At 33.3% G+C, this 14,478-nt stretch overlaps 1 protein-coding gene across 1 annotated transcript in view; it reads left to right on the top strand.

Annotated features, from left to right (window-relative positions):
• LOC145692194 (protein CASP-like) overlaps positions 1-14,478 on the top strand; it is a 666,401-nt gene that overhangs the window by 639,388 nt on the left and 12,535 nt on the right. Inside the window, exon 3 of the mRNA XM_081767492.1 lies at positions 12,638-12,764. Within this exon, the coding sequence (XP_081623618.1) occupies positions 12,638-12,764 (127 nt within the window). The remainder of the gene's footprint in view (positions 1-12,637; positions 12,765-14,478) is intronic.

The following is a 14,478-nucleotide window of genomic DNA, read 5'->3' as shown; positions in this document are numbered from 1 at the left end:
CAGCATGTATCTTATAACATGTATATAGTACCTGTGCTGTTAAATTTAAATTTTAAAGATAGCTTCGAGGTACATCCTTACAATTGTTTCCAAAGTTAATACTGTGATAGAACAAGCACATTTTCACATAGTAATATAAGATTATATATATATATATATATATATATATATATATATATATATATATATATATATATATATATATATATAGTTTTTTAAAAGATGAAGATGCTGATACACTGGACTTCAGGTTCATAATGGTTAAAAAGTTGCATACCTTTCGGGATAATAATAATAATTATATCCAGTAGCATATAACTGCAGTCTTGTAAATAAAAACTCGTATGTACACTCATGTCCAAAATTATTGTCGCATGTCTATAAATATGTTGTTGTAGGAATATAATTTGAAAACGAATTCGCCCGATATTTCTTATAATGTTAGTATGTGTATAATCGGTAAAGACATGTATGTGGCAAATTTCGTGTTAAAAGAGCAGTAAATAAGAACAATAAAACGAAAATAAAATTTTCTTGTCCATTTACCAACATTTTGTTTTACTCATTCTAGTTTTCGTATTTATAATTGTTTTCATATGAAATTTACCACAAATATACATTTCCCGATTATACACATAGTATCAGTATTAAAAGTACCCTGCAAAATCATTTTCAAATAATATTCTTACCAGAAGACAATTATAGACATGCGACAATCATTTTGGACATGAGTGTACATATACACAAAGATGCTTTTAAAATATATGATTTTTACATCTTAATTTTATAATACAATAAACGTAATGATAATATTTCTTAATGGTTTGTTTCTTGTTTTTTTTTCTCTCTTTCTGTAAACGGGCGAAAGTAACCTGATATTTTGTTTTCAAAAGCCATCAAGAGTGCCACAGATGTTGAATTTCAATAACAACACACGTACACATAATGTTCTTCAGAGTACTAGTCGTGCTACCAATAAGGACTTTGCAAATCTCTACTAAATTAATGGATAAACTTTGCAAAAGAAATCTAGGGAAAGTTTTCACTTAATTATCTTTCTAAAAATGAATGAAAACTTAATTTAATACATTAAAATAGGAACTGAGTAAAGGCTCTTCTGTGTACAAAGTAGAAAGTTGAAGATCAGAGTTTTTGACTGGCTTTCAGTTTAGTTCAGGGTAGAAGAGGAAATATTCCGTCCTCATTAAAGAAAGTGCTGGTACGCTACACCGTTGCGTACCGCCAGAAAAATAACACTATATATATATATATATATATATATATATATATATATATATATATATATATATATATATATATATATATATATATATATATATATATTCTTTTTTATTTTATGGCATTACTAACTATTTCAAAATCGTAACCCTCACCATCGCCAACAACTGTCGTGAATTCAATGCTGAATGAAGGTCTTCGACTATATTATGAAATATCATCTCTAGAATAATTTTGTCTTATGTCGTATCTTAAGCAATATGAGACTGAAAAGTTAAAAATATCTTAAATACTTACTCAAAAGTCAAGTTCTTTACAAATCGTAACTTTTTTGAGAAAATATGGTTAAGGCTAACGATTAGTGAAATAAACTTCTGATATTTTGTTTACAAAATTAAGATAATTTTAAATAATAAACAGAGGTAATAAAGTAAAAAGAAGGTAGGAAAATGTTAATTACTTTCTTTTACTACAAGGAATCAAACAGTAAGCTTGATTTTATCCTTTTGTAGAATGTAAAATATTCTAAAATGATACCTACAAGTTATAAATTAATTGCATGCAAATTTCGAGTTGGAAATATAAAAAAGTGTAAAGATTTGAATTGGTGAAGGATCTTCACCCATATCATCCTAGTTCTTAAATCCGCCTCTGGGACAAGAATAAAAATCTCTTTTTACGTTGAGATCTTTCAAACGTTCAAAAGCACCAGAGGCTATAAATAATGCTCAATATAGAAGGAAGGTGGATGTATCAATATAAAGCCTGTACACTTGTAACATCCGTGTGACCTTTGAGACAAACATTCCTGGTCAATGATGTATTTGAAAAAGAAGAAAGAAAGAAGCCAAAGGGATATAGAAGAGATATGACAGTATTCAGAGAAGATTTCTCTCTTTTTTTTTTCCTATGACTGGAATATATAAATCATGCTTTGAGCTGGATATCGTGGGGAGTGGAATCGGATGAAAAATATGGAGGAGATAGAACTGATGTCTGTGTAAGTTTGCTTCTAATATGTATATTGGTATATAAGTGAAGCCCTCTGCCATACATTGGAGAATATGTAGGTAAAAGAAAAAGGAAAACAGAAAAAGTGAGTGGGAGATAAATGGTAAGAAGACACACAAGGAGAGAAAGAAGGAGGAACGAAATGTAGAGGCTTCGGATTACTGTCACTTTGGGTTTTCGATCTGTTTCAAAAGCTGATCCTTTGGAAAAGAATATCCCGAAGGTGCATTATATCGCTGTCAGAATGTCACTGGTAATACCTATGGATATCGTTGCACCACACAGAAGAGCCACAGAATAAATCTCTTTCTTCCTCTTCTTCTCTTGCTTTTTGTCATTCAAAGGAAATCGCTGGAATATCAATAAGCAGAGTAGCACAACATGAAATACGCATACATCAGAGACAATCACACATATTCTCGCATTCATATTATGTCCCGTAGCACATAGTAGAAAATCAGTCCAAACCATAACATCAGTATTTCCTAAGGGATCATTTCAAGTCTGCTTATTTCCGTTCTCCTTTTGATCTATCGGCAATTTAAATATTTCTCTTAGTCTCGTCATGAATGTGAACGGAAGGATGAGCTATCTTTCCATTGCTCATTTCGTGAAAGTTAAAGTTATGAGTGTTGTTTGCTAGCATTAAAATGGTATAAAGGAAACATTAGTAGGTCTACAATGGTAAAAAAAAATCACTTTTTTAAAATTTTTAATTTGTAAATTTTAATTTTATGATAGGCACAATCGTCAAAATTTTGATTTTGATCGTTCCTCACTACAACTTTGTAAGTATGTAATGACACATACGTATTGCAAAGATCACTTTTATTTTAGTAACAAAACTAAAAGTATATTATCACAAAACGTACAAGAATAATTTATAACAGTGATCGAAAACTAATGTTTATTTAGGTTCTGTTATCATACATTCACATGTACGCATATTATCAGTATTCATAATACTTAAGAAAATTGCAAGGGGATGCAATAGAAACATCCGAGATATTAAATATCTCTTTCAGAAAAGTTTATACCGTATATTGATTGCGAATTTCGTATCTATGACATATATTAGCTTCAGTTGAAGACCGTAAGTGAACAATATAAGTGCAGTCACTAAGCAGAAAATCCCTTGTACTTAGGGTAAATGGTATCCTAAATTACATTGTTGTAAACTAAAAGTTCAATGTTTCTAGTAAAAGTACATACCTTGTAAGTTAATGGGGGTATAGACTTATGCTATTCTATGGTAGAGTTCCTATAATTAGTAGGTGTTAACTAAAAGAATGAAGCTAACAGATATTCTACAAAGCTAATTCATGTTAAATGACTTTGTAAGATCTTTGGGGATGAGCTTGAGATAGAGACTTGAGAACAGACCTTTATAATGATAGCTACAATATTGGGTTCGCCAAGATGAAACTGACTGTCCCGAGAGTCACATATAATTCGTTGAGTGACTTACAATACAAGGGAGTGTTAGTATGACTGTATTACTGAATGATGAGCATGTAAATGTATGATCAATGTATAATCTCGAGTATCCTTTGTTCATACTGACAAGTAAACCTTACGTTTGGGTGAATCGAGTTGCTGACTGAGACACATATTAGAAAGTAGTACTAAATGTGGTCAGTATTTCAGTGAAGTTATAGGTGCGAAGCTCCAGGGGTTTAGAAGATATAGCTACCAGAACATCACATGGAAGTACAGAATAGTCTTCATACAGTTGAAGGTAAAAGCTCTGTAAGACCTCTTGTAACGACAAAAGGTAAATAAAAAATATATGGGTACATATTAGGACTAGGGGGAAGTCATATAGTAAGGGTATACCTGACGGCGGCCATCTTGAAATCCGCCATTTTGAATTAAGGTTAAGTTTTTAAAATAGGAATAGGGTCATGTGATACATGATTTAAGGTGCAAATTTAATCAGAAGAACAATGGTGACGTTAATTTCGATTTACGTGCAATTGGTAAAGAGTTACAGGGAAATTAAATATTGTTGCAGCATATGTATTAGACCTTTACCCCACCTTGTAAATTTTGTGTTAATGATAATAATTAAATAAAAAGCAGGTGGATAAATATTAGGTCTATGGTAAGAGTTGCCTTGATGGCGGCCATGTTCAAATCCGCCATTTTAAATCAGACAAAAGTTTTAAACAAAACGCATAACATTGACACCTTATTAATAGCAAATTTTACCATAAATCCAACGCTATAACAATTTTTGCTTTATCATTAACCAGCATTAGTTATCGCATAAACAAATTGCTAATTTAAGGAAAAATGACCAAAGTGGAATTGAGTCATAATTGAACTTGGGTCTTTCTTCCAGAAAAATCCTCAAAATCCGGTAGTACAATCAATACGTAATTACGAAAAGAGTGCATGACTTGCACAAATGCTCTGCTCACAGTGAGCACACCTGACAAAGGCAATCGAGTTACACTTGACACATTTGTCGTTAACATTTCTGTCAAAGCAGTAGTCGTAAGGAGCGATCCATTTAATTTTGTGCTGGTTAATGATAAAGCAAAAATGGTTATACCGTTGGAGTTATGGTAAAAATTGATATTAATAAGGTGTCGCTGTTATGCGTTTTGTTTAAAACTTTTGTCTGATTCAAAATGGCGGATTTGAACATGGCCGCCATCAAGGCAGCTCTTACCATAGACCTAATATTTATCCACCTGCTTTTTATTTAATTATTATCATTAACACAAAATTTACAAGGTGGGGTAAAGGTCTAATACATATGGTGCAACAATATTTAATTTCCCTGTAACTTTTTACCAATTGCGCGTAAATCGAAATTAACGTCACCATTGTTCTTCTGATTAAATTTGCACCTTAAATCATGTATCACATGACCCTATTCCTATTTTAAAAACTTAACCTTAATTCAAAATGGCGGATTTCAAGATGGCTGCCGTCAGGTATACCCTTACTATATGACTTCCCCCTAGTCCTAATATGTACCCATATATTTTTTATTTACCTTTTGTAGTTACAAGAGGTCTTACAGAGCTTTTACCTTCAACTGTATGAAGACTATTCTGTACTTCCATGTGATGTTCTGGTAACTGTATCTCCTAAACCCCTGGAGCTTCGCACCTATAACTTCACTGAAATACTGACCACATTTAGTACTACTTTCTCATATGTGTCTCAGTCAGCAACTCGATTCACCCAAACGTAAGGTTTACTTGTGAGAAAGACAGAACTTCGATGGGCACAAGAGAGTCCTTTTTGTGTGAGGAAGAGATTCACAAATACGGAAACTAAAGTATTAGTGGGTTCTGAAACTACTGAAGAACAAGGAAAATTTGTTTGTGTAATTTCCAAATCTAAACGTAATGTTTTCACCATTAGGAAGAAAGAACACCGTACTATGATGTAAACAATGCTGGTATATGTGCAGCTTGTGCCGAAAAGTTATCTGAGAAATAATGCCAAAATACTTCCCTAAGACACGTCATGGTTTAGGTAATGCTCAACAACATTACCTACGTTATTCAAAAATTTGTAAATCAATTTTCTGAGGCTTTCCGTTCCAGCTTAGTGTTTGAAATTAACTTTTGATTTATCAATAACTTGTACAAATGTTAAGGAAACACATTCTTGAAGAAAACAGAGCATGTAATGTAGAAATATGTGTAAAAGGGAAGCTTGTCCATAAATTGAATTTGCTTCGAACCAGTTTCCTTCCCATTCAACAGTGGCTATGACACGTACAGTAATCAATGCATAGTAACTTAAGCTTTCGCGTAGAATTCATTCCTCCAGTCTTCCTTTCTTTCAGACCCATGAGCAGACAGATAAGTGCTCCCACACGTCAATGTGAAGTATGACTTTCGTTTCCTCAATTACCATGTTTACCAGAAAACTTGGCAAGTGAGCGATTAAATGACCTCGCTTTACTCATATAAAAATAACCTTAGTTCATATAGTTCATCCAAAACTAAATGTCTCCCATTTTCCTGTTCCTTTTTCTCGCTTTCGCGGTAGATATGTCGCCGACCCCCCTTCTCTTTTCTTTCCTTTTGTCCGTCCGCCATTGCTACTGTTTCTTCAGTTATTATTCCAGTTTTTATTAATGTCCCTTTTGAAAAAAAAAAAAAAAGAACTGCACTGACTCATTAGTTACGGTAAAACTTTTCCCTTAACCTAGCTCTGGCCCATCCTTTTCTAACACCCATTCCCCTCACAATTTGCCTGTCTTTTGAGTCCCATCCCACCCTGATATGATTGTACCCTCTTCGTCTCCTCTTCTTCTTTCTCTAGGTTCTACCGTATTTCAAACCATTTCCCAACAACCTTGCCTTTTTCATCTCCGACTCCTAAGGTTCGGACCCATGACAACCCGCCGACTTCATTTTTCTATATTAATGGGTTCCACAGCTGTGTTTAACTCAAAGAGAGAGAGAGAGAGAAGAAATTTAGGGAAAAATAAAAAACGGAGAAAGTTTGGTTTTAATGAGATAAAACACTCTCATAGATAATTCCCACAGATAATGAACAGTAATTTTTGAGAGATATTTTTCACCCACTACTACACTTCTATCCCCTTTAGCAGTTCTTATTCATTCAGACATACCTACCAAGCCACCCACATTCTTGTCACCCACACAAATACACATATTTCCTCACATAAAGAGAGCCATTTCTTCCTGGGAGATTTCCTACTGGCTTGTCGTCTACCAACAGATATATATGACTGCTTGTAAATCAGAACTAATTAGAACAAATACATATCTTAATTACTACGAACCAACCCCCCTTTCCATATCCTTTAGTCACCCTTGGAAATTCTCGAAGGGTCAGATTAGGAAATGCCTTCGGAGGTGCTTAATCTTAGTTTAGTCTAACATCAAATATGAAAAGGTGGAATTTATATGTGGAGAAGCTCGGAGACAAAGTAAGACATCCTCTGCCTAGTTAATGCTGGGAAGAGAAAAGAAGTAAGTGCGGTCGGATTTGTATAGGACAAAAGGGAGAAAGTAACCGAGGGAAAATTATGAGATATGTTGATGCCCTTACGATCTTTTATCACTCTTCGAAGATGTTCTCCTTTCTTGTGACATATACTGCACTAAACCTCCTCGGGAATAAACATTCTACAAAATGTTTATTCCTCCTCTACCTCTGGGGTATCAGAAGGATGTCCAACAATTATTCAACTTCCATTTGTATTTGTTTTGTGTAGATACAATACAGTTTACTAACATTTATATTTACTTTCAAATATCTAGGATCAGTATTAACAGACAAAAGCCATATTCACGAATAAATTAAATGTCGACTAAAAGCAGGGAATTTCTGTTATTATTTAGTTCAAAATCTCTTGTCAAGGAATTTGAAGCTTAAAATATATAAAACGATAATCATATCTGTTGTTCTGTATGGTTGCGAAACATGGTCGCTTACTCTGAGGAAAGAACGTAGACTGAAAGTATTTGAGATCACGCTCCTGAGATGAATATTCGAACCCAAGAGGAACGGGAATGGAGAATGGCTGAAACTTCATAACGAGGAACTACATAATTTATACAGTTTACCAAACATTGTTAGGACCATCAAATCTAGGAGACTCAGGTGGGCCGGTCATGTAGCCAGGATGGAAGAAAGTAGGAACGCTTTCAAAATCTTAACTGGAAGACCAATTAGCAAACGACCATTAAGAAGACCTAGGCGCAGATGGGAGGACAGTATTAAGATGGATCTCGCTGAAATAGGAATACAAAATAGAAACTGGATTCAGTTGGCTAAGAATTGAAATCAGTGGTGAGCTTTTGTGAACGCGGCATTGAACCTTCGGATTCCATAGGCCTTATAGTTAGTTAGTTAACATTTATATTTAGACAACAGAAGTGCCCAATCTTCATACGGGAAGAATAAGATATACAAAAATATTTATACATATCTGTAGAGTACTTGTTGATGTAAGAAAGCATATCCTTCGATCCACAACATAATTTGATGTGCGGTCTGCAACCAGTATTATAACTATGTCGTGTGGGTTATCTAACATGTAAGAAGTTTACGTATTTCATCAACCTATTCAATGGGTACGTAGATTATCAATTACCTCAACATGTGGATAGTTGATGATCAAAGTGAAATGATAAAAGTTCAAAACAATCCTAATGCTAATATATATCCAAAAACTCATTTCAAACTATTCAGCCTTGAAAAGATGGCCTAATATCGATTTTATCTTTATACATAAAGATAGAATGTGTACTGCTCAGTGTATATAATTTTCAGGTTTCAAGATTTTCCTGTAAAAAAAAATCGCCTACTTGGCGCGAGCTGGGATCGAAGCTGGGGCCCCACGCACCAGAGGTGAACGCTCTACTACATTTTTCCAAAAACTTCGACCCAACTGGGATTCGACCCGTGTCACCTCAGGTGCATCCCATGAAATCCAAACAAATCAGGTAAGGTTTACCGTAAGATATCTGGCAGTTGGAAACACCAGATTTTCATCTAAACATTTCAGGCTACTTCTAGTAAAAATTAAATGTTCTTTTATGTATACTATATACTATTGGAACTATACATACTATTGGAACTTTTCTAATAAATAATTACAATAAAGTAGTTCATATGTTTTCTATAAAGTCATGATAGAATGAATGATTTACACCTTAAATATTTAGTTACAAGTCCATGTTGTGAAGTTTAAATAAATGCTTGAGTACAAAAGGTCTGTCACATTTCCGTGAAATCCAGATGTTTTCTAAGTAACGTGAAAGTCTGGCAACGACACAGGAAGAATTCTATAAATATTATGAGAAAATTCATCTGAATGATTTAAAGAGGAAACTACTCTAGGTAATGAATTAATAGAAGTTCTTATGTAAGGCTTCAAGAACATGTAATTTTTCCAGAAACTACTATGAAAACTGTGAAAGTAGTCCTTACAATTCGGCCAGACATTTTACCGTAAAATTTTATTTATTCTTTATTTCTTAGGGAAAGAGGCATATCTTTTATTCCAAAACAATGAGCTTTGAGCCATGCTTATTTCACTTGTTTTGTTTAATTTACGTTCATTCTGTACATTTACTTCACTATAAAAGGAATTAAAATTTTTGGTTGGATTTGAAAGTACCCTTTAGTACATAGTAACAGAATTATATATTCTTTACACACGGTAAGATCTTTTGGTTATCTACAACAAATTAATGGTAAATATGCAGTTATTATTTCGTTATTAAATTACACTTAAGTGTAACATAGGAATACGGTTTACTTAGAAAGAAAAAGTGATTAATAGTAATTATTATTACTTTATTAACAACTATTCTTTTTGTATTACATTCGAGTGTAATTTAACAATGAGATTTTTGCTATATATTTGCTAATCATTTGTGTCCTATCATTAAATGATTTTAACCGATTTTTTAAAATAAGAAAATAATCCTGACAAAGAATAAGAACATAACTTTAATAACAAAATTATAAACTGCAATTGAAGGCAAATACGAAGAATATGACGATTATTTCGCCTCTTAGCCATATATATTGTTATGTAAGATACGAGAAGGCTATTAATGGTTCTTAGGCAAAATATAGCAAATGCACTTCTTTTTATTTAGAGTATTAGTTGAGAGTGTAGATTAAGTCTTAAATGTCACACGAGTGGTCTCCCCTGTAACAGGAGTACTCATGTTTATGGGCTATCACTATCAAACACTTCACCCACAAGTACCCTCACACTCTTGCTTTTAACAGAGTGAGGATGAGCTTTTGAGAAGTGGAAGGGGTGTTTCTCGCCAAGTCCAGGCAAGCGCTGGTCAGGAAGGAAACTGGCCAGAGGGCTTCGTAGCGAAGGACTGACTACAACTTAGTAGGATGGGGAGGCGAAAGGAGAAGAAGGGGTAGAGACACAGCACCAGTAATTGGATTGTAAAACCCGTCGGATCTCCGACCGGGGTAAATACATTACTTGAGATAAACCGTAGTCTAGAGTCAAAGTTCACCCGACATCTTGGCCGACGATAAACATGGCGGGCGATAACCAGACAAACCTGTGGCCACGAATTTCCCACCCACCACAACCGAACGACCCTTGGACGGACGTCTACAAACCAAGTAGACCTATTTCTCTTCCTTCCTCTTCCCTTCTCTGCTATCCTAAAAATGGTTCCCTTTCTACCTCATTTCTCGCTTTTCCATTATGTAGAAACCCTTTACTGACCAACAGTGACGTAATATGTTTCCAGTGTTTTCATCTCTATTACGAATTCACAGATAACTTCACGCTTCAATCAACCTTGAAATTTTGGAAAATATACCTCTTATTAGGGATGGTGAGATTATTTAAATAGTTTTATTATATTTACCGCATTCTTTTGTTTGCTTTTTTAATTAACAAACTTTAGAGAGACTAGGAATTTTTAATTGTTTTTGTGTATTGTCCATGATAATAATACAAATACAGCATATGTGACGATCTGCTTCAATGTTCTTCTTACAAAGGACATGTGAGCAAGTTTAATAATTATCAATAACTTCCTTAACATAATTATGGAGTCCTTACGTTACCTTAAAATATTAATAAATAATGTGTTTGGTAAGTGAGAATCATGTTCTGTTTCTATGATTGCAATTGTAACAGCTTTCAAGTATTATTTCTAACATTGTAATACGGAAATAAAGTAATTTAAACAGATATTGGTAAATATTTTATATTTATGTTTGAGAAATATTGTGTCTTTATCTTTTGGAGTAAACTTTTCCAAAGCTATCCTTAACTGGTATGATGCATGTCAAATTTAGCCCACATGGAATTTATCATTAGAGCGAAGGACTGATTAGGCACCCTTTATGAAAATGGCAAAATACAATGGACAAGAGTAAATACTATAGTCCACACTTCAAAGTTTCACTTACAACTGAGATTACAGGAAAGGATGCTTGGTCTTACCATATCAGTTGATTTTTTTATTATTATTGAATAATCCTGCTACATTTGGAACATACTAACTAAATTCTGAATAGTGGATCTGTACTAAATCATACTAATGAGACTCTGATATGAGATGATCATATTGGTGTTTTGAACGATAGATTGTTTCTAAAATAAAGAAAGTCATAATATTTTAAGAATGATTTTCGTAGTTTAAACGATAACTAAAAAGGGTGAATAAAATCATTTTCTCATACAATCGCCTGAAGACTTTGATACCTTCTTTGGAGACGATTGATCATATTTTCTCAAAAGTTGTCTAGAAAGTCGGACATATTTGAGTATCATTTTCTTTCTAATCATGTTCTTTGTAATTCACAGAAAATTGTAGTTAAATCAATTTATCTACTTTGGAAATATTATCCAGATGATTGTAGAGGTATTAGCAAATTGTGCAGGCAACTACTTCACATGTTATATGTTACACTGGTAAAACTTAATTATGGATTAATGCACACAAAAATAAGAAGAAAAATGTTTAATTAACACTGATTCTTTAGATTTTGGTTAGAAGCTACAACCTCCGAAAATTTAGTTTTTAAAACTTTTGGAATGATTTTGAATGAATTTCATGTATCTAACAGAGGTAAGTGAATTCAATGACAATTCAGTGAGTTCAGAGGTAGGAGTCATAACCATATAATACCGCAAAACAGAAATCATTGGTGAATGATGATCCACTGAATAATATGGGGAAAATACTGAGATAACTCATTCTCTTTATAGATCTACCTAATTTTGATTCCTGTACCGCGCAATTATTGGCATTATTTCCTACTTTTGCCGTTTAAATTAACATCGATATACAAAGAAATAGTTTGAGAGATGTGCTTTCTTAAATACAATATCTGTAGCAACTAATGCTTCGGAAGCTGAAGCTCCTGAATAAAGGCTGCAATTGTATAGGGATATTGAGCTTTTCTTTTGTACAATCGTGAAGTATATTCATGATATCCTATTTTTTTTTTTTTTTTTTTTTAGTATACTAGATATGAGAATATACTGGAGATTTCAAATTTTCTGTCAATACTAAAAGGATAACCGTTGAAACAAGTATTAGATTATCTCATAGCATACTATTCAGAACAAGAAGGAAGTATAGCCTTGTTGCTAGCTTTAAGTTGCATGATATTAGATTGATTTATGTTTGATGTACCTATTGATTATGTTATCTTTTCCGGCTGAAGCTCATGTGGTTCGGATCCCACGCTAAGCTTTAGGACCATGTCTTATATAGCCTCGCTACTGAATACGGCGTTAAACTCAAATCCAATCCTGTTGTACAGTATTATCTACATGAGATACCTTACATTCTAGCATGGCAATATTGATAATTTTTGTAAGCGATGTTCCACAATTACAAAATAAACATTAATTATTGTATTTTGTTTCTTTATTTAGGATGTCCGTAAAATAGTTGCTCCTCTCTTGAAGAGCTTTCAGACAGAGATCGATAATCTGTCCAAGAGAAGCAAAGCCGCTGAGGCCACATTGCTCCACATTTACAAGAAGATCATCGACGTTGCAGGTAAGTACATCACTTAATTTTCAACATTTACTGTTTATATCATTCATGATTTGCAGTATACAGAATAGTATTGCATTAAAACTAATCTTTTCAATAAAGTTACATCTATAATATGACGTCCAGTTTAATCATATTATTACATTCTGCAGTAATATTATTTAATAATAACATAAGTACGGCAACATTTCTGTATTGTGTTTCAGCAAGTTCCTTTCACAATGCTTTTATTAAGTTGCTTTTCTGTTTGTTCGTTAACCTCAAATCTTGAAGCTTAAATTTTTACAGGCTTTCATACTAATTTGATTTCTGAAATGTTTTACATATACAATACGTAGGTAGACCAGATAACACTACAATATTTTTCAGGTAATTTATGACAAACGTATTTAGAGCGAAGACAACACAATTTAATCATGTCTTACTTCAATAGATGACAGAGTGTTTCAGTGCTGGTTCGTCACATTTATGTAGCGCGTATAAGGGAAATGTTAGAAACTTTTGTTTTCCACAAGTCTGGGAATATGTGTTCGTGGTTTGAGGGAAATTTTCCAAATGTAGGGAAATTTCGTAGGTAAATTTAGCAAAAAGAGAAATAGGCAATTTTTTGATAAAACGTGAGAATCCAAGGACATTTTCGCGCTGACTGATTGATCAAATAAATGCTAATTTTTTCTTTGTTCTTCACAAATAAATCAATACAATAGAAATAGTGTGTGTGTGTGTGTGTGTGTCTGTCTGTCTGTCTCTGTCTGTCTATTTGTTTGTTTATTTGTTCAAAGTAGCATAATTTTTACCCATTGTTAGCTGGGTGTATTTGTGTATTTTTTGTAAAGAAAAAAGTGACGGAAAAACTAAAATAATAAAAGCTACTAGCAAATGAATAAAATAAATATGGTTGACACTTTCTTTATACAATTAATTTAACCTTATCACCAGGGCTGCTGTAGTCGAGGGTACACTGCGGTACACGCCGTATACCCTCTGCTTAATCTTAGTCATAAGAGTATACCTTCTGCTTGAAAGTGTATAATACTTTCTACTTTCGTTTCGTTTATATTTGTTTATTTATTTATTGAATCGGGGCATAACCGCAATGATAAAGTGACTATATCACCTTTTTTCTCATATTCTTTACATGATTGTTCCAATATATGAGTCATGAGAAGAATCCGGCGCGACTTTTTCTATCCCTTCTCGGAGTGAGTTGGTTCCTTCTCCATACCTACAGTCACTTATGTTATTGATGGTGTGATTTAAGTAAGGAGTGATTTAAGTAAGGAAATAGCATGAAATGCTTTTAGACTATAAACCAGTAATGTATTCTTTATATTTTAATTGAATTAATTTATACATACAATTTACATTTGTTCATTAAAATGCCTTCAAGTCTCTTACAACAATCATAGATGATCACAAAACAGCGTATACGCTCTGAAAATTTTAGGACTACAGCACTGCTTATCACATAACTTCTGTCATAAGAATTGGACACTCAACAAACTAGCGAAAATTTAATAAGAAAACGGAAAATTGTGATTCATTTGAGGAAAAGTTTCTTAAGAAAACCTACGAACACTGCTGGGAACCGAGTTGTTTGTGCATAATGAAGCACACGTGACCCTTATTAGAAACGATCGTTGGATGGCCTACAAAACACACCAAAGTTAATGGGAAGGAAATCGTGCAATACAGAAGCTCTAGAAAAAATAACGCA

The sequence above is a fragment of the Thermobia domestica genome, chromosome 8 (assembly GCF_964235325.1).
Source record: "Thermobia domestica chromosome 8, izTheDome1.hap1.1, whole genome shotgun sequence".
NCBI classification, from domain to species: Eukaryota; Metazoa; Arthropoda; class Insecta; order Zygentoma; family Lepismatidae; genus Thermobia; species Thermobia domestica.
Note: the sequence above shows the minus strand (reverse complement) of the source record. Positions and strands in the feature narration are given on the sequence as shown.